The 27,794-nt window shown below is 40.5% G+C and overlaps 2 protein-coding genes across 3 annotated transcripts; one reads left to right on the forward strand and one right to left on the reverse strand.

The window, feature by feature from the left end:
- Window positions 1-228: 228 nt before the first annotated feature.
- On the reverse strand, window positions 229-25,347 carry ADAL (adenosine deaminase like). 2 transcript variants are annotated; one of them, XM_047075208.1, is made up of 11 exons: window positions 25,265-25,347; window positions 19,103-19,332; window positions 18,707-18,837; window positions 17,932-17,992; window positions 12,716-12,803; window positions 9,887-9,968; window positions 7,617-7,743; window positions 6,450-6,530; window positions 4,478-4,616; window positions 1,862-1,962; window positions 229-1,308 (listed from the first exon to the last, which is right to left on the reverse strand). In XM_047075208.1, the coding sequence occupies exons 2-11, from the start codon at window positions 19,166-19,168 to the stop codon at window positions 1,114-1,116; spliced, it is 1,071 nt and encodes a 356-aa protein (XP_046931164.1). In that variant the 5' UTR covers window positions 19,169-19,332; window positions 25,265-25,347; the 3' UTR covers window positions 229-1,113. The 2 variants fall into 2 exon arrangements, with proteins under 2 accessions (XP_046931164.1, XP_046931165.1); XM_047075209.1 differs by lacking the exon at window positions 25,265-25,347 and adding an exon at window positions 24,928-25,080.
- On the forward strand, window positions 25,304-27,424 carry LCMT2 (leucine carboxyl methyltransferase 2). Its single transcript, XM_047075207.1, has one exon. It carries the CDS (start codon window positions 25,304-25,306, stop codon window positions 27,359-27,361), a length of 2,058 nt encoding a protein of 685 aa, XP_046931163.1. The 3' UTR covers window positions 27,362-27,424.
- Window positions 27,425-27,794: the final 370 nt, after the last annotated feature.

Below are 27,794 nucleotides of genomic sequence, written 5' to 3' on the forward strand. Positions count from 1 at the left end.
GCACAGAGCCCGACGCGGGGCTCAAGCTCACAGACCGCAAGACCATGACCTGAGCCGAAGTCAGAGGCTTAACTGACTGAGCCACCCAGGTGCCCCCCAAAATTTTTTTTTTAAAAAAAGGAAAGGGAAGATGAGATATGAACACTCAATTCTTCCATTATTCAATTCAAAATCTAAAATGAAATTTACTCCTATATACTCAAATAACTATCCAGAGAGATGCGTATCTCAAAGTTTTCACATATATTCTCTGATATCACAGTGCTTAAGTAATAACAGATGTTATATGGAAATATTTTAGTTAGGACCTTAAATTTCTCCTACACCCACCGTGGGTCTCTTTCAGAAACAAAACTCTGGAACAACTGGAAGTCAGATTAAAGGCTGGATTGAAGCCCAAAGTACCTTAGAGTTCAAGAAATATCTGGTTGGCATAGCTCCATTATGGTCAAAATAAGAGAAGGGTAAGGTAGGAACATTTTAAAGAACCACCACCTTGATTACATGGGAATTAATCATGAGAAGGGCAAAGTCAGATTTCAGAAGCTAGCTTTATCTGTCACTAGGGTCATTCAAAGTAGATTAACCCTGACTACTGGATATTCACAAAAATCCATGGTATGTAGTATAGCCTGGGGTTTCAGGGAATACTTAAATGAAGGGAGTCTGATTAAAACAAGCACAACAAAATACAGAGAGCTATTGCCACAAGCTACAAGGCTTAAAGGTTTTGGTGGCAATCTGTTTTCCCCTCTCCTCATCTTATTTAGATTAGTAACTCCAAAATTCCTCCTGATGAGAAATTTCTTTGATTTTCCTTAAGTTTTATGATCACTAATGGAAAGGAACTGGTGGAATGGGGAGTTTAGTTAGCAGCCACTTTCAAGTCCCTTCCAGTAAGCAGCTTAGAGGTAAGCTCTGTAAGATCTCAGAGTCTGCAGTCAGTTTAAGACATGTTTACTGAGCACCAACCACAAATATGGTGCTGGTGATGGAACCTATGGTAGCTGGCTGCTGTGCTTCAAAGGGAGCGGTGGACGGTTTACTAAGTGGGATATGGCCGGAAGATCCTGGTTGCAGCACATAGTCAAAAGTAGTTTATCTCACTGCAGCTTAAAAATGTAACACTCTGGGTTTCAGATGATTCCACTTCCTCCTCAGTTCAGACCTGGTGCTGTCAGAAGCAAAGATGTAGTTGATGGATTCATAAGACAGATCCCACACTTGAGACTGGGTCAAATTAAATGTTTCAGCAGCCAGCTGGTACTCTTGAGAAAGGTGTGTTGCAAAAACACCCTTATCATCAGTCTGCCAAAAAACAAAACAAAACAAAACCAAGAAGTTTTAAAATGAACAAGAAAATAATTTTTGAAAACACTTTTGTTTACACTCTATTTTCCTAGTATTTACCATGCTTCTTTTAAGAGCCTAAATAGGACTATAAATGCGTTCATGCATATCTATAACGAAATAGGCTTATTTGTCCTTTTTAAAACAAAAACTAAAAACACCAGAGCAGTGGCTCTCAACCATGGCTGCATATTAAAAAACACCCAGGAAGCTTTTAAAATGTATCTGTGTACAGGACTCACCCCAGATCAAATAAAACAGAATCTCAAGGGATGGTATTGGGCATCAGTATTTTTTTATGTTCCCTTGGGTACTATCCAGGACCTTTTCCCATAGAGCCAAACCTGAGTTCCGTTGGCCCTCTGCAGCCCCTGCTGCCCTGATCCCCTCTTACTCTTCTACTTGGGTACTACCCTCAGGCATGCAAGGCATTCAGCTAGGGGTGAATGTCTGACCTAATGCACCTCTGGAACTAAAATGGAGCAAAGTACTTCAAACAAAATAACCTTACACAGATCACAGAAGGATGGGCAATGCTGTACCAGAATCCAAAATGATGCTGGTCATAAGACGGAACCGTCTGACTTTTGATGTTTGAGGTCAAACAGAGTTCTAGATGAAAGGAGGAAAAAGTCTCTTATTAAAAGCAGATTAGTAGACTCACTCATCAGTGTTCACCAAGCAGATACATGAGAAATCTTTCCAAAGTATGCTAATTTTCAGTAGTTCATGAGTTTACAAAATTGACCTTATGTGTGAAAATTTGTAGTTCAAATAGTGTAGTTGTGTGGAAATATATGCTGCAACTTACGGCAGCAACTGTACCAGGCAGGGAACTCCTACCCCTCCACAGCCATGTGGAAATGGAGTAGAAAGAGGAAAGTAAAAGGCAGTCAGTCACCTTGGAGAAAGCAGGGAAGTAGGATGAAGGAACTGTTCTTCTTTTTTTTTTTTTTTTAAGTTTATTTATTTATTTTGAGAGAGAGAGAATGCAACTAGGGGACAGGTAGAGAGAGAGGGACTAAGAGAGAGAATCCCAAGAAGGCTCTATGCTGTCAGCGCAGAGCCAGATGTGGGGCTCAAACTCACAAACTGTGAGCTCATGACGTGACCCGAAATCTTGGACACAACTGACTGAGCCACTCAGGCGCCCCTGATGAAGGAATTTTTGAAGTGTTGCTGCACTTCTTCCTCACCTTACAGTAGAGGCTAAGACAAAATGGTAGCACTGCTTGAGGGCTATAGCGTTAAAAAAGCCAAGAGCAGAAATGAACTTCAAGAAAATCCCTAAGCTTCTTTATTCAGACAACTGTCTATTCACTGTCGGCTGCAAGTAAGTCCATCTTAAGAATGACACCTAGAGGTGCCTGGGTGGCTCTGTTGGTTGAGCACCGACTTTAGCTCAGGTCATGATCTCACACTTTGTGGGTTCAAGCCCCAAATCGGGTTCTGTGCTATCAGCTCAGAGCCTGGAGGCTGCTTTGGATTCTGTGTCTCCCTATCTCTCTGCACCCCCGCTTGTGCTCTCTCTCTAAAATAAATAAACATTAAAAAAAAAAAAAAGAATGACTTCTATTATTAGCAAATTCCTGCCTTGACACACTGTACCCAGCTACCCCAGCCAGAGCAGAAATACTTCACTGACTTGACTGATGGTGACTGCTGAGTAGGGTAAGGCAGCCTCCCACTCAGTCCAAGGGATAGCCACTTGCTCCCTCACTCTGCTGGGTGCAGAGCTGGGCCACCACACTAAGATCACTATGCAAGTGGTTTCCATTTTCTCTACTTTTATGGATGTTTAAAAATGTCCTTATGGGGCGCCTGGGTGGCTCAGTTGATTAAGGGTCTGAGTTCAGCTCAGGTCATGATCTTACGGTTCATGGGTTCAAGCCCTGCTCTGGTCTCTGTGCTGACAGCTCTAAGCCTAGAGTCTGTTTCGGATTCTGTGTCTCCTCTCTCTGCCCCTCCCCTGCTCATGCTCTGTCTCTCTCTTGCTCTCTCAAAATAAATAAAGATTAAAAAAAAATTTTTAATGTCTTTAGTAAAAAAAAAAAACTTATTAATTGCTGAAAACTCTATCAGTAATTAAAAAACACACACCCACACGTTTTTGCCAATTGATCAATTTGCAAATTTAGCAAGTTGATAAGTTAGTAAAATAGTTTTCAGCCAACTGCTTTTTTCCCTCTAGAGAAAAGGCCTTTCCTGGCCATCCAATTGAAAGTGGTTATCTCATCACTATTATATCATACTGTTTAACTTTCTTCAAAGAACTTAACACTGACATTTTCTTGTGTAACTGTTTACTGCCTCTCTTACCTATGCTAGAATATAAGTTCCTTGAGAAAGAAATCTTGCCTGTATTGTTTACTGCTCTCTTCCCAGAAATTTGAACAGTGACTAGAAAAGAGTAGGCACTTCATAAATACTTGTTGTTAAATAAAAGCAACTCCAGGGATACAGATGTAGACAAACAAGTATGTAATAGTCAACACACATATAAAAATAGGACTTGGAATCATCCATAATTCTTAATTTTTATTTATTTTTTATTTTTTTTAATGTTTATTTATTTTTGAGACAGAGACAGAGCATGAATGGGGGAGGGTCAGAGAGAGAGGGAGACACAGAATCCGAAGCAGGCTCCAGGCTCTGAGCTGTCAGCACAGAGCCTGACGCGGGGCTCGAACTCACAGACCATGAGATCATGACCTGAGCCGAAGTCAGATGCATAACCGACTGAGCCACCCAGGCACCCCTTTAATTCTTAATTTTTAAATAAATGTCACATATTTTCATAACACATATTAATTTGGTTAAAGTCTTTTAAAAATACTAGATGACCCTTATTCCTTCAATATAATACTGAGTTTCCGGAACTAGGGAATGTAGCAGTGAACAAGACAAAGGCCCTGCTTTCATGGAGCTTATATTCTAATGGAAGGTAGTAAAACTTTCTGTTATTTAAATGAGGCTCAGGAAGCACATGCACCATGCAACTTTTTATTTCTAAATGACACTTACATATTTAGAACAGTACTCCTCTACATTTGGGTTGCATGCAACCTGGTGGCTGGGGACAAAGGCACAGAGTGTTGTCTGGAGGACTTAAAGCCCCAAGCCTTACCCAGTGGTATCTGGTGTTGCCTCACAAAATCTACCAGTTCCAGCGATCCACCCTCAGAGGAGTTGAGAAATGTCCCATGCCCAATTCTGTCAGGAAGTAGATCCAGAAGTAATTGTGTTTCTTTTTTTTGGTTTGGAATCTCAAAAAGAGAGAGAGAGAGAGAGAGAGAGAATGAATAACCTTTCCAGTGTTTCTCCAAAGTACTTTTTTTTCTACAGCCAGCTACTCTGTCCCTCAAAGAAGATAATGCTGACACTCTGGAAAGCTGAACTACTTATACCTTCCCAGCTCTCTTCTTTGCCTTTATCTTTCATTTCCCAATATTCTTCTAGATTCACTTCAATGACAATAATATAGTTAACAGCAAAGGTAATAATAACAACAAACACAGCCCTGCTCTGCGCCTTTTCACATAAATTCTCCTTTAAACCTCACAAGAATCTTACAAAGTATTAAGATGAAGAAATTAAAGTTCAGAGAAAGTAATAGGATCAATGTGGGAGCAGAAATGAAATGGGAAAGCGGACCGGAGGGGTTTTTTATTTTTTTCCTTCTACATTATACTTCTCTATACTTGGATTTTCTTCAGATACACCTAACTTTTGCAGTTAAAACATAAAGCTTGTTTTTTTTTGGTTTTTTTGTCTTTTTTTTGGTCTAAGGTCATGGAGCTCTGACTTCAGGGCTCAGATGTGCATGTTTTATTTTGACAAAGCTAGACATTCCCCAACTACCATGAAAAGGGCTAGCTGTGCTCTTTATCTGCTGGATAGCCTAAAATACAAATGACCATAACATGTTGAAATGTTTTATTTTTTTATTAAAAAAATTTTTTTTGAAATGAAATGTTTTATGGATCAAACAAGAAAAGCAATAGAGACTAAGGTAAAGAGAAGGTTCTGATGCAGTTGCCCAAAACCAGAGATAACCAGTCACAGTAAAACATGTTGGTTGTTCCATTATACTGACCTATAGCTAAAAATCAGACATCAGTTAGGTCAGCTAGAGGCTAACCTATGAGTGAGAGAGGTTTTTGATCAGACTGTGGAAACACAGATCCTAGATTTTAAGTTCTTCCACTAGATTACTGACCCTTTGCTTGTAGAAATGAAAAACATCAGTATTGACAAGAAGCTCTAATTTTTGCCTCAAATCATGATGCTATCAACCTTTATATATTACTGCATCTAATACAATAAACTTGTGAGATAAGTAGCTTAAGTATTACTTCCTGCACTCAAGACAATAAACCCCAAACTCATCAAGTTGTATACAATAATTATGTACAGCTTTTGTATGCAGAAAGAAAGAAAGAAAGAAAGAAAGAAAGAAAAGGAAGGAAGGAAGGAAAAAAAATTGGTAGAAGTGCTGAAGTACAAAGTAAATCCATCTGTAAAATGGGGGAAAGTGTAGTAGACACCCTTCTTTGCCTCACAGGGATGTGCTTACAAAAGTGACTGTTCTCCCACCATTATCTGTACATTGTCTGTCATTGTGCTCATGTTGCCAAGGAGCTGAGGCCCAATGAAGGGCACCTGATCTTCTGATAAGCCTTATAAAATAATGATGAGTTACTTCCTTTCTTACTAGTGTATGTCATACATTCAGGTCCCTTATCCTACAAAGACAAGTGAGATGAACTGGTGCTTTTCTCAGTGTCAGCTGGCCAATGACAAGCCTGATGATGAAAATTTATGCATTTTCTCTAGTAAGATGTCATTAAGCTGCTTTAATAACACAGCTGTAGTGCAAGTCAACAGCCACCCCCAGGAACCACAAAGACATAAAAACAGTAACATGAAGGACTAAAGAAAGTCATGCCTTTACCATTATAATTTACATTTTAAAACATTTCTACGTTCCTCCTCTAAAAAAATGTTTTTCCAAGGCAGGTTTACTTTTAGCCATTTACAAATGATTATTATTTTCATTGTAATCTACCTTCTCAGCCTAATTTTACAATATTATTTACCTCTGAAAGATGCAATGCCAACTTCAGACCTGCTTTTTTAGCTTCTAAAAGAGGTTCCAAGAAGTCTTTTGCTTGTCCTACCTTGAAGATAAAAGTTAAAACAAAGATGCATTAACATTTTAGGCAAACTAAAGAATTGGGTACTCTGTCTCAGTAAACAAAGTAATAAAAATAATGGCAAGAAAAAGTGGCAGATTGATTCATTTGAAAATTTCATTTATAAAGCACCTATAATGTGCTAGACACCTTAGGGAATACAAAGCTGGCAAAGACACAATCCCTGCCCTCAAGAATGTTAAGTCTCGTGAACCCGAGGTCAGTCAGCCAAGCTAGGTATGGAGGTCACCAAATTTTATTTCTGAAAGGAAATCTAGATATCTAGCACTAAGGAGGAGAACTCACCTGATTCAGAAACCTGAATGATTAGAGCAAAGAAAGCTTCTACCAAATAGATGAATGAAACAAGAGCAGAATAATCCAGGTTTGGACAAAGCCATAAGAACCAGTTTCCTGGGACTCCCTAAATTCAATGGTTTTTAGTTAGAGGCAATTCTGCCACCACAGGGGACATTTGGCAATATCTAGAAACATTTCTGGTTGTCACAACTAGGAAGGTGCTTCTGGTATCTAGTGGATAGAGAGACCAGGGATGCTACTAAACACCCTGCAATACACAGACATCCTCCCAGGACAAAGAATTATTTGGCCCAGAATGTCAATAGTGCCACAGGCTAGACACTGTTCTTGAATCTGACATTCAAGAAGCTGTAGGCCAGCCTCTCTCAACTGGGGGTTCTATGAGATAATTAAGCCCTAGTCATAATGAAGTATTAATTAAGCATTAAACATGCATTGTATGTAATAAATTAACTTCTCTCCCATGCATATAGAAAGATACTGGGTAGCATCTTTAGAAGAATGGAGAAAATAATCATATTGCCATGCTAATCATTTTCTTTTTTCTGTTTTAGAGGCCTAATTCTTTCCCAGAGTCCTCGTTGAGAACAATTGCTACAGACATTATGGTCATCCAGGGCAGAATAGGTCTTCATCCACACTGAGAGTCTGCTGGACCTCTGGAAAATGCAGGATGCTCCAAGCTAATCCTTACCCCACAAACTGATTCTACCTTCCAGAAATAAAATGTATTTAGGAAAAGTAGCTTACAGTAGGGTCTCCACTGAGGTCAAGGCCAAGAACTGTATCCTCAGTAGAGAGACAGAACTCTTCAGCAAGTTTAACAGTCTCCTTGGCCACTGAAGGGCCACCTCTTCTGTCGATTGCTATCAAATACCTTTAATATAAGAAAAAAAGTTGAAAACAAATATGGTACAGATAAGAACGACAACTCTGAGTATAGCCAGGGAGGTATAGCAGGCTACATGTTAAAGTTAGTTACTAGGAAAGGTATAGCCTGACTGACAGGACAGCTTACTTTGCCAGAAGGCAAGAGACATAAATTCCTAAATAGCACCAAACACCTAGTTAGTATTCATATTTCTAAATGTCTCATGTTTTTGTTGTTGCTGTTGTTCATGTATTTGTTTTTTAGTTTTTTTGATTCAGAATTCAACAAAAGTCCAAGTATTATGTTGGTCAATGTATCCCAAGACTCTTTTAATCTAGAGGCACTCCCTTCACGCCCCACCTTACCCCTTCTCCATACCCCCCACACCACCTCTTTTTTTGAATTTATTTGTTGAAGAAACCAGGTGCTTTGTCCTATAAAGCTTCCCACAATATGTATTTTGATGAATGAATTCCTGTGTTGCTAACCTGTTCTCCTGTCTCTTATATTTCCTATAAATTGAAAATTAAATCTAGTCTACAGGCTTGATCAGATTCAATTTTTTGGCAAGAGTATTTCATAGGTGGTGGCATGTTCCTTCATCAGGAGGCTTAGATCCATTATTTCATTAAGTGTTACAAAAATAGTAATATTCTAATTCTAACACATATTCAAAAGCTGATACAAATGCATTCTTCGTATGTTAGCTGGCATCTAACACCCAAAGAACCCTTGTTAATATTGCATAATTTTCCTCCAGCATTTATTGATTTATCAATTTTTTACACACATACAAAAATAAATTCCTCCAGCATTTATTTATTTACAAAATTTGGGCCAACTATATATAAAATGCAGTCTTTTTTTTTTTAACTTAACGATATCTCCTGCCATTAAATAATGTTAGAAAACAACATAAATCATATGAACATAACAAAATATAACTGTCTTCTGATTGCTGAATGTTTAAGGATTTTTTCCACTTTTTGTTATAAATAACACTATAATAAAGAATCTTACATATAAATCAATTTATTTCCTTAGGAAAACATCTCTAGAAGTGGGATACTGGGTCAGAGGGAAAGATTTTTATACATCTGAATACATATTGCTCTTTAAAGAAGTTTTATTTATTACATATGCTCACTAGCAGTGTGTAAGTTCACAATTGGTTATTACCCTTTTTGGGGAGGGACTACTGAAATGGCATTGTAATATTTCTTTTTAAAACTGTCTGATTAGTGAGATTAAACAGTTCCCTATACATTTACTGGCCAGTTGTAAGTCTTCTTTTCTGAATTCTCTTGTCTTTTACCTGCTTTTTTTGGAGGGGAGGGGATAGTGTTAGCCTAGTTAAGGTTAATTTGGAGAGATTTTGTAGCCAGAAACTATACAGGTAGCTTTCTTCCTTCAAGATTTATTGAGCCCTGATTATGTTACCTCTGTTCTAAGTACTGGAGGGGTAGTGGAGAATCAAAAGAAAAGATTCCTAGCTTCATGAATTTACACTCTAGTGGGTATATATGTACAAATAAAACAAGACAGTGCTTGCTTCAGCAGCACATATACAAATAAAACAAGATAATTTCTGATCCTGTTAAGAAGAATGCCAGAAAGGAAATAAATGGGGTTACTAGAGGATTTGGGGGGGCACTTTAGATAATGTGGTCAAGGAAGACCCCTCTGAGCAAGTGACAACCAAAAGGAGAAGTGAATAATGAAAAGCTAGCCATGCAAGGATATGGCAGAAGTGTGTTCTAGTACAAAGGTGTTGAGGTGGGATAGTCTTGGCCTATCTGAGGAACAGACAGCAAACCAGCATGTAATAACCAGTGGTCCTGATAAGGCTGTTGAAGAGAGGCAACCGGATCACATGGGACCTTATTGGCCACAATAAGAATTCTGATTTTAGTGGAGGCAATAGGAAGCCATACTTCTCTAGAGCAACAGTACTCAGAATTTTACTGCCACATGAATAAATTAGAGTTGCATTCTCAACTTTGAGCAATAGAGTTCTTGACTCTTTTTTTCTAAGGTAAAATCAGTTACCGTTTGATATATAAAAATCTGTTACACTCATGATCAAAATAACAACATTTTCACATTCTAGTTTTTAAAACAGTGACCACTAAGGTACAGGGCTGCTTACCTAACATCAATGTCTATGTTTTCTTGTTTGGACTGTTTAATACCCTCAAGTACAGATTCCACATAAGTCTTTTTAGTCATTCCTGGAGAGGACATAAAGAAAATATTTGTAAAGAGATCATCAACTATTTCATCCTTCAACATTAGCATCCCTCTAAGAATAATTACATTTTTACTTTATGTTGTGACAGGGTATGATTAAAGATGAGTTAAAACATGGCCCTTACAGGTACTTTTTTTTGTAAATACTAATTATGCTTTTTAAAAATGTTTATTTATTTTGAGAGAGAGAGAGAGCCAGAGTAGGGGAGGGGGAGAGAGGGAAACAGAGAATCCCAAGCAGCCTCTGCACTGCCAGTGTGGAGCCTGATGCAGGGCTCAAACCCACACACCATGAGATCATGACCCGAGCGGAAACCAGGAGTTGGACGCTTAACCAACTGAGCCGCCCAGGCGACGACCCTTAATAAAAATTTTTTAAATGAAGTACTAAAAAAACTGAAATGAAAAAAAAAAAAAGACATACAAAATAAAGCCCTTTAAAAATTTTCTTAGAGGGGCGCCTGGGTGGCGCAGTCGGTTAAGCGTCCGACTTCAGCCAGGTCACGATCTCGCGGTCCGTGGGTTCGAGCCCCGCGTCGGGCTCTGGGCTGATGGCTCAGAGCCTGGAGCCTGTTTCCGATTCTGTGTCTCCCTCTCTCTCTGCCCCTCCCCCGTTCATGCTCTGTCTCGCTCTGTCCCAAAAATAAATAAAAAACGTTGAAAAAAAATTAAAAAAAAATTTTCTTAGAATAAAAATAAATGTTAAAATAAAATAAAGAAAAATTTTCTTAGATTCAACAGACATAAAACTACTCTCACAGAGGCACCTGGCTGGCTTAGTGGGTAGAGCATGAGACTCTTGATCTAAGGGTCATGAGTTCAAGCCCCATGTTGGGCATGGAGCTACTTAAAAAAAAAATTTAAACAGGGGCACCTGGGTGGCTCAGTCGGTTAAGCATCCACCTCTTGGTTTCAGCTCAGGTCATGATCTCACAGTTTCGTGGGTGTGAGTCCAGCATCAAGCTCAGCACTGTTGGTGTGGAGCCTGCTTGGGGTTCTCTCTCTCTCTCTCTGCCCCTCCCCTACTTTCTCTCTCTCAAAAATTAAAAAAAAATTTTTTTTAAATAAACAAACAACTACTCTCACAAATTGCTATGAAAATTTGAAGTGCTGTTCTACAAACACAAGAATAAGCCCTTTCTAAAGGCCTGTCCTTAAAATAACAAAACCATTTTTCTCTATTAGCAGAATGTTTTCCTGCCGGTCCAGAAAAAAAATCCCCTCTTGGGCTCTCACCTCAATCCTGGTCAGGCTCGATGTTTCCAGTCTAGGCACTAGAGCAGTTCTTCCAGTTTTGGGTGCAAAAGCCCTCCTCTTCCGAGGGGCTCTGAAATAACACTCTCCAGAACAACTTCCTCTACAATACTCTCATACCCCAATCATAAAATGCTTATTTTTGATGAAAAATCTCTGCTAAATTTTTTTAAGTTTATTTATTGTTGAGAGGGGCAGAGAGAGAGGGACAGACAGAGTCCCAAGTAGGCTCCATGCTGTCAGTGCAGAGCCCACTGCAGGGCTCAATGAGGGGCTCGTTCTTACGACCCTGAGATCTGAGATCATGGCCTGGGGAAATATCAAGAGTCAGACGCCCAACTGACTGAGCCACACAGACACCCCGGAAAATCTCTAATAAAGCACAGAAAATTATAAAGAAAAAAAGTAAGAGTTAACCTGTAATCCCACTGCTCAGAGATAACCACTGTCTGTTTTTCTAAGTATACATACATGTTTTTTTTGAATAGATGAGATGCTACTAGGTATATGTGTATCCAGTTCAGTTGTTTAACACTATTCTGAGCTTAGCCCCAAGTCTTTAAAGTATCCTTGCAAATATTTTTAATGGTTGTCTAATATTCCATTAACCCGTATTTACCCATTCCCCACTATTGTATTTTAGGCTAACATCCCGTTTTGAATCTCCATTCAAAGAGCAAACTAGCTCTGATAAGTGGCAGGTTTCTTCTCTCCTTCCCTTCCACTATCCTCAACAGCATAACTTGGAACTGATCCTGCAATTTAAAAATGCAAGGTAAGAATTTTCTGCTTGTTGCACCTCAATATTTACATTATGTAGTTTTAAAATGTTTACCCTCTGAGTGATCGGGCTACACATGTCAGGGCACAAGATGACCTGACAGGGCCTTTTCAGGTCACACACAACATATTACGAGGGACCCAATGACACTACATAATATCTCTCAATGTTGTCTTTATGAAAAGAGGGTCCCAGGGAATTCAGACCACACCACATTCAGATCCACTCATCTCCATGAAAAGAGGTTTTACCACCTTATTGCTGCTGGCTCCTGGCCTATCAGTGTCCGAGAAGTGACTGAAAAATCTTCATTTCTGTGACCGTCATAAAACATGAGTCTGCATCGACTCAAGTGGCACTGTCTCAAGTGCCCTTGATGCAAGGACTGAGAATTAGCCTCTCTTTAAAACAATGTAACTATAAGGAGCAAGTATCCTTTTCTCAGAGTGAGAAAAACAAATAAGAACAAACAGATTTTTTGCAGGTTTTCTTATTTCCCTTAAACAGATAATCCCTGATCTGATTTTAACTTAATACCTCACTCATTAATAATGTACATCATAAGATTTGGACTGTTAACTCCTTAACAGTGTAAAAGTAAATGCTTCATATTCCCAAACTTACAAACACTTAAATCATCAAAGCATGCAGGAAAAAAAAAAGTACATTTGCCAAGAAGTAATTAAATTCTACCTGTAGCATCTTCTCTTCGGGGTGTGCTCCTTAGTTCCAGGTACTTGACACCATCATTTGCAAATTCTTTAATGACATCTTTTGTGACCTGATAATTAAGGCAATGGACACAATATTGATAATGTTAGTGTAAGGGTCCCAATAAAAACGTTGGTGTAATGTCCCAACACATGCTACAGCTTTATCACATGCATTAAACTTGATTTGCAAAAAATGTTGGAAGTCTCTCATGCAGTCAAGATGACCTGCTTTGTCATACCCTTGCGGGAGACTGACCAAACTGTAACACTTCCAACAGCTCCCCTCACAGCACTCATTCTCACATTAAATCCAAATATACACATCATGTACACCTTTCTGCTCTTTTCTCTTTAGCATTTCTCCATTTCCTAGTGTTCACAACAGCAGTTGATAAAACAGAGAAATGAGGCAAAACTAAAACTACCTATGAGAGCATAGTACTAGGGAGGTACATATGTAAATAAATGGCAGGGCACCTGGGTGGCTCAGTCAGTTGAGCATCCAACTTTGGCTCAGGTCATGATCTTGTGGTTCATGAGTTAGAGGTCTGTGTCAGGCTCTGTGCTGACAGCTCAGAGCCGGAGCCTACTTCAGATTCTGTGTCTCCCTCTCTCTCTCTTCCCCTTCCCTGTTTGCGCTCTCTTTCTCTCTCTCAAAAATAAACATTAAAAAAAAGAAAGAAGTGGCTAAAACAATTAGGTATTACTGACTCACCATTTAAAGCCATGGCTTAATGTTCTTATTCAAGTTATCTAGGAATAAGTTGTACTTTTCAAGAATTTCTTCAGGCAGGGTTAAATTTGCCCCAAAAGTACTAAGAAAAATTCCTCTTTGGCAAAGAAAATGGGTGATAAATATGAGTAAAATGGTATCCACGTTAGCACAAATTTCAACAATCCAAAAATGGTTAAATGACCAGGGCAAATGATATCAAAAGGATAAACTCATTTTTTCCTTCTCTGCCATCAATCCTAAAAATACCAAATCTAGAAGAAAAAAGGACCAGGTTGGAAATGCTGTGACAACCAGCTCTAGTTAGTCCTTGCAGTTGGTACCCTAATCTTAACCCGCTTCAACTACAAGCACATAGGCATGCAAGGGCAGTGTCCTGGCAAAGGAATAAAGGTTGGCTGATTATGTAGACAGTGCCTAACAAGGTGGCACTACTTTGGTAGATTCACTGTGATCCAAGGTCTGGGCTTCATCTGGTTTTGCGCGTGTGTATTTAAAGCCAAAAAGGAATTTATTATAATATAAATATACAAAGCTCAGATTCAGCATGTCTGGAAAATCAGCCTCAAAAGCATGCAAAATCATGTGACACTTCTAGACCAAGCAAGATACCATTGTTTCTTCCACCACTAAGCATGACCCTGTAGCTTCTGTATGATCATCACAGGTACTGGACCCCATGACACTGCTGCCCCCAAAACTCCATGTTGCTGCCAATGCCACTACCAGAATGTGGGCCTCATCTACACGGACCAAGGAGCTTGCATCTGGTCAGTGGCTCCAGAACCCAACAGACCCACAGAGGCCAACCCACTCTATCCCAGCTCACATGTAGCTAATGCAGAAGCCTACTTGCTAATGTATGCATTGACAATGAGGGTGGAAGTGAGGGTATGAGGTGGTGGTCCTCACTGACTGACGAGACCACATCTACTATCCAAGTACTCTTTCTTGGTTTCTTGAGGTACTTGTGAAACTAACTAAAACAGAAGGACACTGACAAGCACGGAATGAGAGCAATGAAATGATTTATCTAGGCCATGTTGAGGCCTGTGGAATCATCCCTACTCATGTTCAATAGTACTTCCCTGGAGTCCACAACTGTGTCTGCCAGATTCAGGCCTTTCTGCTCCATGCAGCAACAGGTACTGAGGACAACTCTTTTTCAAGCTCCTTCTTCAGATACGACACAACGCAGTTAAGTTTCTGCTTACTCTAAGGATGGTGTAAGACTGCATCTCTTGAATGAGAAAGAATATGGGTTCTAGGTGCGCCGGGGAGGCTTAGTCGGTTAAGCATTTGACTTTAGCTCAGGTCCTGATCTCAGTTTGTGAGTTTGGGCCCCACGTTGGGCTCTGTACTGACAGTGTGGAGCCTGGAGCCCGCTTGGAGTTCTGTGTCTCCCTCTCTCTCTGCCCCTCTCCCACTGACGCTCTCTCTCTCTCAAAAATAAATAAACATTAAAACATTAAAAAAAAAAAAAAAAAGAACATAGGCTCTGGAACCAGACAGTCAATTCCTCCACTTATTCTGTGAGTGACCTTGAACAAGTTACCTTTAACCTACTTAAGCCTCAGGGTTTTGTTTTTTGTTTTTTGTTTTTTTTCCACCTGCAAAAAGGGAACAGTAAAAATACCTACCTCAGAAAGTAGTCTTGGACGTAGTGTCTGGCACATCAATCACGTTCCAATCCTTTTTCTCTTTGAGATTACACCCAGGTTACCTTGCCTGGACTGTTAAGTGATCCCACACACTTGATCCCACATTTACAAACAATCTCTCCACATACTCCCGTACAGCGTTCATTTATTATATGTAAATGTTACTAATTTCACTCTCGGCGTCCTCCTTCAGAACCACCTAAAGTTATTCATTCTAGTACCACTAAGTCAAACCATAGAATCTTAATTCCTCACCTTGCTTTTTTTTCCATTTCAAGTTTTATTTAAATTCTAGTTAGCATACAGTGCAATATTGGTTTCAGGAGAATTCAGTGATTTATCACTTACATACAACACCCAGTGCTCATCATAACAAGTGCACTCCTTAGTACCCATTCCCCACCTAACCCACCCCCCACCTCCCTCCCTTCATCAATACTCAGCTTGTTCTCTATTTCTAAAAGTTAAGGTTAGGGGCGCCTGGGTGGCGCAGTCGGTTAAGCGTCCGACTTCAGCCAGGTCACGATCTCGCGGTCCGTGAGTTCGAGCCCTGCGTCGGGCTCTGGGCTGATGGCTCAGAGCCTGGAGCCTGTTTCCGATTCTGTGTCTCCCTCTCTCTCTGCCCCTCCCCCGTTCATGCTCTGTCTCTCTCTGTCCCAAAAATAAATAAACGTTGAAAAAAAAAAAAAAATTAAAAAAAAAAAAAAAGTTAAGGTTAGTTTCCCTCTCTCTTTTTTTCCTTTTTCCTTCCATATGTTCACCTGTTTTGTTTCTTAATTTGCACACATGAATGAAATCATATGGTATTTGTTTTTCTCTGACTTATTTCGCTTAGCATAATATTCTCTACCTCCATCCACATTGTTGCAAATGGCAAGATTTCATTTTTTTTTTGATGTCTGTGAAATATTCCATTGTGTATATATACCATATCTTCTTTAATCCATTCATCAGTCGATGGACATTTGGGCTCTTTCTATAGTGTGGCTATTGTTGATAAAGTTGCCAAAAACACTGGGGTGCATGTACCCCTTCAAATCTGTACTTTTGTATCCTTTGGTCTTATCTCATTTTAAGAAAGCTTTTTAACAACTTTGAAAGGAATTAAATAATGAGCATGGGATTATTATAGCCAGAATATTAAGCTCTTCAAATCCAAAATTTCATGAGTTTTGCTCTGTTACAATCAACAACAGAAAGTGAAACATTCCCAGCAGTATTCAATGCTATTGAGTGGCTGATCAGACAATGCTCCTTTGGGTTCCTATAAATCCCTGTGTATATCTCTAACACACAGCTTACCTCATTATATTGGATTTATCTACTTATGGGTCTGTCTCTCCAACCTAAATATAAATTCCTCACGGGCAGGAACCATGTCCATCTATCTTCATACCCCCCAGTCTTTTCGCAGAGTGCCTAGAACATTGCGGACACTCAATCAACTTCTGTTGAGCTAAACTTTTAGAGTTAACTCTCCTTCAAAAGATGATTACTTATAATTATCATGAGGAGCAGTCTCAGCCAAGGAAAATTCTTTCTTGACTAGTCAGAAGTTAGTTCTCCAAAAACACAGGTTATACTTCTTAATCTGCAATTTTTTTTCTAATGGTTAGTAACACTGGTAGGATTTACTTTTCTCCATTTACAAAGAGTACATTTTAAAATGCCATCCTAGGGGCGCCTGGGTGGCGCAGTCGGTTAAGCGTCCGACTTCAGCCAGGTCACGATCTCGTGGTCCAGGAGTTCGAGCCCCGCGTCGGGCTCTGGGCTGATGGCTCAGAGCCTGGAGCCTGTTTCCGATTCTGTGTCTCCCTCTCTCTCTGCCCCTCCCCCGTTCATGCTCTGTCTCTCTCTGTTCCAAAAAAAATAAATAAACGTTGAAAAAAAATTAAAAAAAAAATAAAATAAAAAAAATAAAATGCCATCCTGGGGGCGCCTGGGTGGCTCACTCGGTTGAGCGGCCGACTTCGGCTCAGGTCATGATCTCGCCGTCCGTGAGTTCGAGCCCCGCGTTGGGCTCTGTGCTGACAGCTCAGAGCCTGGAGCCTGTTTCAGATTCTGTGTCTCCCTCTCTCTGACCCTCCCCTGTTCATACTCTGTCTCTTCCTGTCTCAAAAATAAATAAAATTTATTTATTTTATTTTTATAAATTTTTTTTATAAAAAAATGTTTTATAAAAATTTTTTATAAAAAATTTTTATTAAAAAAATTAAAAATAAATAAATAAATAAATTAAATAAAATGCCATCCTGGTCAGACAATGATACAAAAGCCAGTCTTCTGTATCAGGCTCTAATATCACAGAGCTTCAGATAAGAGATCACAATGGTGTCCTCTAGTCCTTCATCCCCAGAGGGAAGGCACACTTTCCCTAGGGATTAATCAGTCATTCAATCTCTAAGTACTTCTTGAACTTTACTGTCTATACTGTGCACCTAGGCAGTTAAAAGTATCTCAAGCAATACAGATAAAGCCTTATCAAGAAAATGGCTAGATATGGTCAAATATTTCATATGGTAAGTAATATATGGAAAACAGGACAGGATCTTATCCTCCATTTTATCCGGTATGTAACAGAAAATGATGATCTTGGTTCTTTTATCTTTTTCAATGAATGTAGTCTTTTGATATTAGTTCTCGGCAAATGTCAGATGTTGGTTTTGAAAACAGTTGCCATAAAAAAGCAGAAAGCATTTCTCATTTGATTCTTGATCAAAGCAAAAGGTCATGTGTAACACCAGAAGTGCACAAATTACTTAATAGTTTTTAAACCACTCTAAAAATTGCTTCATTTCTCACCATTAGAATATCTTCAGGGCTAGTAGTAAGCTGATGAATAATTTGAAACATCTGGAAACATCTGCAACATGAAAAGTTTTAACATATTCTAGTCATCAAAAACTTGTCACTCAAGACAAACCCATTACGTTGAATTAATATATTTTAGGCTAATACTAATTATACATCTATAAAGAATTACAGACTAAGTTTTTCAAAAATTATACTGATCTGGAAGGATAATCAAATGACTAAAAATAAAACATTATTTTTAAGCGGGCAACAGTAGCTTCCCTTCACCACACCTCCTACCCTCTGCTGATAACAGCAAACAGGGAGACAAGTCAATAAGCCTATATTTTTAAGTGTAAAGAATATTCCAGGGGCACCTGAGTGGCTCAGTCAATTAAGTGTCTGACTATTGATTTCAGCTCAGGTTATGATCTCATGGTTCATGAGACTGAGCCCCCCATCATGTGGAGCCTGCTTGGGATTCTCTGTCTCTCTCTCTCTGTCTCTGCTCCTCCCCCGCTCTCTCTCTCTCAAAATAAATAAGCTTTAAAAAAAGAAAGAAAGAATATTTCAATATAGTACAACTTTACAAACAACCTATCACTAAAAATACTGTCAACAGCCTGACAGCTGGAAAAAAATGCTGTATGTCAAGTTATATCCTCCATACCAAATGATTACACATTTCTAAACTACAAAAATCTGGATTCTTACATACTATTTACAATCTCAAAACAATAAAAGAGAAAAAAAAGAAGTATGTCCACAACCTCCCCAAACTCACTCTTCTAAAGTTCTTTTCTTTCCCTTGTCAATCATAGTCATCTGATCGTGGATTTTAAGATCTGGCTTCTTGGCTATCAATTTCTTCATGGTATTAGAACTAATGGATCCATTCAAGTGGGCATGAAGTTCCTAAAAACAAGAGAATACAATCAGTAAAAACTTCTCAAGTATCAACTAGATTCATAGCATCATACCAGGTACTTGATGTTTGTATTCTGTACCAGGTAAACTACATACCAGATGTAGCTACATGACTCTTATAGTTTACAAAGTTTAAATTCTACCTATAAAATTTACTTCTCTTTGTGAAAACAACAACAACAACAACAACAACAACAACACAGATGTCCGTATAATTAGTAACCACTCCAGAATTCTGTGGCTGAATTCTCACCACTTTAGGTAATTCTGAATAAAAAGCTGTCTTCCGTGGTTGCTGGTGTTCTTCTGCTTCCATCATGACGTAGTAGAAAAAGATCTTTCTCCAAATACTCTCGTTCTTGTTATAAACAGTACCATGTACTTTTGTCAGTAAGTTCTGTGGTCTTGAATTCCTTCAGATTGTTTTATGTCCATACATTTTGATAAGATAAACTGTATATGTAGCTCTGGGCTCAGCTTCACCTATGTAAACAAATGTGAACATTTTCAGGTGTTGACATAAAAGCAAAGAAACAGAATTTTGCCACTTTATTCCTTACAAGATGAAAACCCCGGGGCGCGTGGGTGGCTCAGTCAGTTAAGTGTCCAACTTCAGCTCAGGTCATGATCTTGCAGTTGGTGGGTCTGAGCTCCACATCAGGCTCTGTGCTGACAGCTCAGAGCCTGGAGCCTGCTTCAAATTCTGTCTCTCTCTCTCTCTCTCTCTCTGCCCCTCCCTTGCTTGTGCTCTGCCTCTCTCTCTCTCAAAAATGAAATAAACATTAAAAAAAATTTTTTTTAAAAATTAAAACCCGTTCAATGCTAATTTAAGCAAACTAACAATCTGAACTAGAAATAAGAAAATGCCTCAAACTGGTAGAGGTGAATTAAAATCTGAAATTTACTAAGGAGGGGTGCCTGGGTGGCTCAGTCGGTTAGGCGTCAGACTCTTGATTTTGGTTTGAGTCATGGTCTCACAGTTCATGGGTTTGGGCTCCACGCTGATGGTGCAGAGCCTGCCTGGGATTCTCTCTCCTTCTCTCTGCCCTTCTCCTGCTTGCTCTCTCTCTCAAAATAAAAAAATAAAAAAATAAAGGAATTTAGTAAGGTATTGAGTATTCCTTACCTATTAGAACTTCCTATGAAACTACTTCTACAAGTAGAAATTTATAAAGCCTATTTTGGGTAAAAGTTTATGTTTTTGAGCTGCTTAAAAAATATAAAGGAAGAGGGGCACCTGGGTGGCTCAGCTGGTTAAGCATCCAACTCTTGGTTTCAGCTCAGGTCATGAGCTCATGGTTTCCTGAGTCTGAGCCCTGCATTGGGCTCTGTGCTGACAGTGAGGAGCCTACTTGGGATATTCTCATTCATTCTCTCTCTCTCCCCCCCTCCTCTTTCTCTCTCTCTCTCTCTCCTTGCCACTCCCTCACTCATGCTGTCTCTCTCTCAAAAATAACATAACATAACATAACATAAAAGGAAGAGCAGAGGAACTGGAGTCACATGTACCTAGATTAATTCTTATAGTTCTGCCATCTAGTAGCTGTATGGCCTTCATTACTTAGTTTCAGTTTTCTTATTTGTAAAAATGGGATACAAATGCAGAGTAGCTCTAAGGATTAATAAAGTAATCTACTTTCCCTCTACTACTGTCCCATATAATCCACTGACTACCTTTAAATCAGCACTTTGTCACATTGTATCTCAATCACTGATTTACTTGTCTTTCTTTCTCACCAGATTATGAACTTCAGAAGAAACAGGACTATAGCTTATTTTACCTCCCTAGCACCTAGGACAATGCTTACTTAGCACACTGTAGATGATAAATAAATCTTCATTTCCCTTCACCTCTGAAGGTGGCTTATAAATTAAAATTTCAAATGAAATTTAGTGATTTTCAGAATAGACACGCTGACCCTCTGGGTTCTCACATCTTAATGATGATGATATTGATAAGAAGAATAGTTTCCATTCAGACCCTACCAGGTAAGTAGCAAGTGCTTTTACTATTACTTTTAATTTTCCCAATAACCTTGCAAAATAAATTTGCCACATTACAAATCAAGTTGATACTGAGAGGCGTTAAATAAGTTACCACAATATTAAAATGGTCAATAAACAATAGCCAAAGTATGGAAAGAGCTCAAATGTCCATTGACTGATGGACAAAGAAGATGTGGTGTGTGTATGTGTGTGTGTGTGTGTGTGTGTGTGTGTGTGTATATATATATATATATATATATATATATATATATATATAGCCAAAGTATGGAAAGAGCCCAAATGTCCATGGACAAAGAAGATGTGGTGTGTGTGTGTGTGTATACACACACACACACACACACACACACACACACACACACACACACAATGGAATATTACTTGGTGATCAAAAAGAATGAAATCTTGCCATTTACAACAACATGGATAGAACTACAGTGTATTATGCTAAGTGAAATAAGTCAGAGGAAGACAAATATCACATTATTTCACTCCTGAGTGGAATTTAAGATACAAAACAGATGAACATAAGGGAAGGGAAGCAAAAATAATATAAAAACAGAGAGGGAGATAAACCATACATATACCTGGGTGGAAAGGATACATGGAAGTCTTAAGAAAGTGGGTTGGAAATGGCAAACGTCAAGGGAGACAATTTCACTTTTATTTACCATACACAGTTTTGTTCAATTTGAAGGTTTCACAACAAGCATGTAATACTTGATTGCTTTCTAAAATAATTTTAATAAATGAAAAATTTGAATAACAAATTAGATAATTTACTTACTAATAATTTAAAAAATTAAATAGTTAATAAATTAATTTTAAGTAATTATAAAATAATTAAATAATTTTTAAAACTTGCAAAACAATTTTATTATTATGAATTGTGAGAGGGAAGAACTTTTATGTTTAGACAACAGAACAACAACCTAAAAAAGCACTTAGGACATTTTTCACAGCGGGCTGATAATCTGACAGGTAGCTAGCCTTTCATATACATTTTTAATCCTCTAGGATTGATTTTATTGACTGGTCAATCCTCTAGGATTGGCTCTAGGACCCTGATTTTATTTTGTGTTACATTCAAGCCACCCTCCAGATTGAGCTTTAACTCATTGTAAATTTACTGACCCACTGGCTACAATGTTAACCTGAGGAAATTTGAAAGCCACCAAAAAGCACCATCTTTACACATTTAAAATATTGTTGTTTTCAGGTGCCTGGCTGGCTCAGTCTGAGAAGCATGAAACTCTTGATTTTGGGGTTGTGAATTTAAGCCCCACATTGGGGATAGGGATTACTAAAAAAAATAAACTTAAAAAAATAAAATAAAAAACCTGATCCATGCCTAAGATACTGCCGTCAACAATACCATGCCCTGTCACATTCTACCTTTCTGGACTAGGTGTGGCATGGGCCAGAAGAAGCTGGGATGGGAGTGAGTAGCCAAAAGGCAACACATTGAGTTAAGATCTTTCTACATTTGTATTACATTTCATCAAGTTACCAAGATCAGAACCAAGTCTCCTGTCTCCCAGAGAATATTTTTCACAGCAAAAAAAAAAAAAAAAGGGAAGTCATAATAATAAAGACATTTGTTACTATTTATTAAGTACTTATCATGAGCCAAACACTGTGCTAAGTTTCTTAGGTGGCTATTTTACTTAATCCTCACAACAATCCGTGAGATATTATCATCCTCATTTTACATGAGAATAAACAGATTAAAAAATAATAACCGGAAAACAATTGTAAGGTACACAAATCACAAATTTGGCTGCATTCTCTTTCTTCCTGAATCACTTTTCTTGATCTGTTCTTTATCAAAAAGTACTATTTCTAACATATCACATATATTTTACTAACTTATAACAATATACTTCTACAGTACTGTATACATATTTTAAAGTACCACAATTCTTTCTTTTTTTTTTTCTCTTTGGCCCTCAATCAAATCTGAGACAACTCAGAAAGCAGCACTTACTCTTATTTTATTTTTATTTTATTATTTTTTTTAACGTTTATTTATTTTTGAGACAGGGAGAGACAGAGCATGAACAGGGGAGGGTCAGAGAGAGGGAGACACTGAATCTGAAACAGGCTCCAGGCTCTGAGCTGTCAGCACAGAGCCCGACGCGGGGCTCGAACTCACGGACCTGAGTTCATGACCTGAACCTAAGTCAGCCGCTTAACCCACTGAGCGCCCCTACTCTTCTTATTTTAGAGATGAGTCTCCCACAGCCCAGCAAGCTCAGGGGAGCTCCCATTCCCATCAGAGGCAATTCCAAACACTTGAAGCCCCCCTCCCCCCACCCCGGGCCAATCCCCTCACACTGAACTAACAACCCAGCTGCCAGCTTTAGAGAGATAACAGAAGCCATCAGGTATGGGTTCCCTCTAGCTCTCTCTGCCTTCACCTACACCTATACTTATCTATATCTGCGCACTTTCTTCTCTCATAAGTCAGAGATAAAGGATTCATTCTTCTGTCCTCAACATCAATTTGTGCCCTAAATCCCATTCCCTCCTAGCTATTTCAAGTCATTACTCCACCAGTTAATCTCACTTTTCTGTTCCTCCAACCTCTCTCTCCACTGGCTAATTTCCCTCAGGGAACCAACACGCAGGTACATTATTTGCTTCCACCTAAGAAACAGGCAAACAAAACCGTTCTTTCATCCCATATCCCTCTTTACTGCCTTGTCTTTCCTTTCATTCTAAGCTAAGGTCCTTGAAAGCATAATTTAGACTGGCTGCCTCCATTTTCTTATCTACCATTCACTGAAACATAAATTCTGCCCTTTCTGCTCCACAGAAATTGCTCTCCCTGAAGTCATTAGAAGCTCTTCAACACCAAATCGAAAGACACTTTTCAATGACCGAACCTTCATCCTGACTCAAACTTCTGAGTCCCAGTATCCAAATCCAAATCAGCTGCACTCTAAACTCTTGCTCTTAATCATTCTGCCACATTGCTTCAAGGTCACCATAGTGACAGTAATCCTGATTTCCTTCTCCCCTCAGCCCCTGCAGTCAGTCACCAAATCCCAATTAAGAAATTATAAATCTCCCAAATATCTCTGGAAGCAGTTTCCTACTGGTGATGACTTCCAAACACCCAACTTAGAAACTCGATGGTTTTTTTTTTTTAATGTTTATTTATTTTTGAGAGAGCGAGGGTGAGCAGGGGAGGGGCAGAAAGAGAGGGAGACACAGAATCCGAAGCAGGCTCTAGGCTCCGCCTGAAGCGGGGCTGGAACCCATGAACCATGAGATCACGACCCGAGCCTAAGTCCGACACTCAACCGACTGGGCCACCCAGGCACTCCTTCCATGGTTATTTTAAACACCCAACAAGTCTCAGACCATTTCAGAGAGAATAATCACCTCTCTTCTGTGATTCCCTCTTCTGTGGATATATGCAACACCACCCTAGAATCAGAGGCTTTCAGAAGTGGAGGGGAATGTAATTTTATAACTGAGAACAGAGGGGCGCTTAGGTGGCTTAGTCGGTTGGGCGCCCTACTCGGCTCAAGTCATGATCACTGTCCACGGGTTCGAGCCCCGCATCAGGCTCTGTGCTGGCCGCTAAGAGCCTGACGCCTGTTTCAGACTGTGTGTCTCCCTCTCTCTGCCCCTCCCCTGCTCACCCTCTGCCTCTGTCTCTCTCAAAAGCAAATAAACATTAAAAAAAAAAAAAAAAACTTTATAACTGAGAAACAGAGGCTGAGTGGCTTACTTATTGTCAGCTTTGCACAGAGCCGGGAATACAGGGGAATTAACAGTATATGTCTGTGGGGAAACATTTATTAGATGAATCACAACCTCTGTAAAAAATTTTTCATTTTGCTCCTGGCCTCACTGACTTGTTTTCAGATTTAAATGGGATCTGTTTTTAAACTACTAAAGCATTACATAAATTAGTAAGTACTAGTAGTTAGCATCTGAGAAACGACCCCTTCTCCTTGCCCCCCAAGGTCAGAGGTTCTAACCCTGCTGTGCCCCTACCAAATTACTCAATGCTGACCCTGCCAACCAAGGAGGTCTGGTTGTCAGTCCTCACAGACTCACCCCTTAAAGATTCTTGTCAACAGTTGAGACAGCTATGAAGACTTAGCTAAATTTCCCCCTCAGACGTAAAGGCTTGTAGAAAAGCGCTTTCCGGACACAGTTCACACGCCTACAATAAGCCATAGCGGTAAGCCTTCCCCAAAAATGCAAACGCAGAAAATCCGTAAAAAAATCAGACAGTCGAATTTTAGCACAAGCGACACCCTCCTCAATTCTGATTGGTGCGGTGCGTTCTTCACGGAAGTGACGCGCACACACGCGGAAGGGGAGTCACGGAAAAGCTCTCTCCGGACAGAGTCCCCGCAGTGGGTATTAACAGAACGAAAGAGCAGCTCACCACCGTGACGGAGCGCTGCTCCTCACCCTCTTCTTGGCCATGGGCCCGCGGAGCCGCGAGCGTCGGGCGGGGGCAGTACAGAGCACTAACGACAGCAGCGCCCTCAGCAAGAGTTCCCTGGCCACGCACGGGTACGTGCACGACCCCTTTGCAGCGCTGCTCGTTCCAGGGACCGCACGCCGCGCGCCGCTCATCCACCGCGGCTACTACGTCCGCGCACGCGCCGTGGGGCACTGCGTGCGCGCCTTCCTGGAACGGACGTGCGCGGCCCCCGGCGCGCCTCGAGCACAGATAGTGTCGTTGGGAGCTGGCTCAGATTCTCTGTATTTTCGCCTGAAAAGTGAGGGCCGCCTGGCCGAGGCTGCAGTCTGGGAGGTAGACTTTCCGGACGTGGCCCGGCGCAAAGCGGAAAGGATTCGAGATACGCCGGAACTGTGCGCGTTAACTGGGCCTTTCCAGAACGGGGACCCCGCGTCAGCACTGTGCTTTGAGAGTTTGGACTACCGCCTCCTGGGCCTGGACCTGCGACAGCTCCCGCGATTGGATCAGGCCCTGGCCGCCGCGGGCCTCCACGCATCCGCGCCCACTCTGCTCCTAGCAGAGGCAGTGCTGACCTACCTCGACCCGGACGAGGCCGCGGCCCTCATCGCCTGGGCAGCCCAACGTTTTCCTGATGCCCTTTTCGTGATCTACGAGCAGATGAGACCTCACGATGCGTTTGGCCAGTTCATGCAGCAGCATTTTCGGCAGCTTAATTCTCCCCTTCATGGCCTGGACCGCTTTCCCGACGTGCAGGCCCAGCAGCATCGCTTCCTTCAGGCTGGCTGGACTGCCTGCAGTGCCATGGACATGAATAAATTCTATCGCTGCTGTCTCCCCCCAGAAGAATGCCAGCGAGTGGAAAATCTTGAACCTTTTGATGAGTTTGAGGAGTGGCATCTGAAGTGCGCCCACTATTTCATTTTGGCCGCTTCTAGAGGAGATGCTCTCACCCAAACTCTGGTGTTTCCACCCTCAGAGGCATTTCCTCGAGTAGATCCTGATTCTCCATCAGGAGTCTTGCCTGCCAGTGTAGTCACCAGTGACAACCAGGGCCCAAACCTTAGGAGATATGGGCACGCTTCTGTCCTTTTGAGCCCAAGCATTATTCTTAGTGCGGGAGGATTTGGAGAACAAGAGGGGCGGCATTGCCGAGTGAGCAAGTTTCACTTGCTGTCAAGACATTGTGACTTTGAATGGAAAGGCAACCAAATACGCAGTTGTGGGACTGGAGCCCAGTGGGATGGGCGCCTTTATCACACCATGACAAGACTTTCAGATACTCAGGTTCTGGTTCTGGGAGGGAGACTATCCCCAGTAACTCCAGCCTTGGGGATTTTACAACTTGGTGTCTGTAAGAGTGAGGATAATAGCACTGGGGACCTAAATGTAACAGTAACAAAGGCTGGCCCAGAAGATTCCACGTTGTCATGTTGGCGGCATTCAACAACAGAAGTGTCCTGTAAGAATCAGAAGTATTTGTTTGTGTATGGGGGTCGAAGTGTGGTGGAACCTGTTCTAAGTGACTGGCATTTCCTACATATGGGGACAATGGCCTGGGTCAGTATCCCAGTGAAGGGGGAAGCACCTGAAGGTCGGCATTCACATAGTGCCTGCAGCTGGCAAGGGGGAGCCCTTATTGCTGGAGGTCTGGGTGCTTCTGAGGAGCCACTGAGCTCTGTACTCTTTTTAAAACCAATTTCTTGTGGATTCCTGTGGGAATCAATAGTCATCCAGCCCCCCATTACTCCAAGGTATTCACACACAGCTCATGTGCTCAACGGGAAGCTTCTACTGGTTGGTGGGGTTTGGATTCATTCCTCCTCCATTCCTGGGGTGACTGTAATTGATTTGACTACAGGGTTGAGCTCTGAGTATCAAATTGACACAACATGTGTGCCATGGCCATTAATGTTACACAATCATACCAGCATCCTGCTTCCTGAAGAGCAACAGCTCCTGCTCCTTGGAGGTGGTGGGAACTGCTTTTCTTTTGGCACCTACTTCAACCCCCATGCAGTGACATTAGACCTTTCTTCCTTAAGTGCTGGACAGTAGGACTGGACTTTTGGAATATTCAAGAATCACTGAAGTACACAATAAAGGTTTCCACAAATAGAATTTGACTGTGGCTATATATACTACAACTCTTTCCTTCCCCATCATTTTCTTCTCTTTAGCACTACTATCCAGTGCAGAAAGTGAAACAGGTTGTTAAAACACATACCAACATTCAGAGAGATGGTACAAAAATAAAACATAAGTAGGCCTGTCCAAAGAGAATGACCATACAGTCCTAGAATAGGAATTGGGGAGCCTTTGGATCCCTATGTGTCTAGTTGATTGGTTTTCCTCATCTAAGTTTATCCATTTATTGAGTTACAGTGACCTTCAGCCTAAGTCAAGTGAAAAATTTCCCACTCAGGCTTTGTGATTTGAAATGCTATTTTGAAAAAGTTTAACACAGATTCTTGGTAAAAATACAAGGTTG

The sequence above is a fragment of the Lynx rufus genome, unplaced genomic scaffold (genome assembly GCF_022079265.1).
Source record: "Lynx rufus isolate CCGP_SWC_20201006 ecotype Redwood Valley unplaced genomic scaffold, mLynRuf1.p SCAF_13, whole genome shotgun sequence".
NCBI lineage: Eukaryota > Metazoa > Chordata > Mammalia > Carnivora > Felidae > Lynx > Lynx rufus.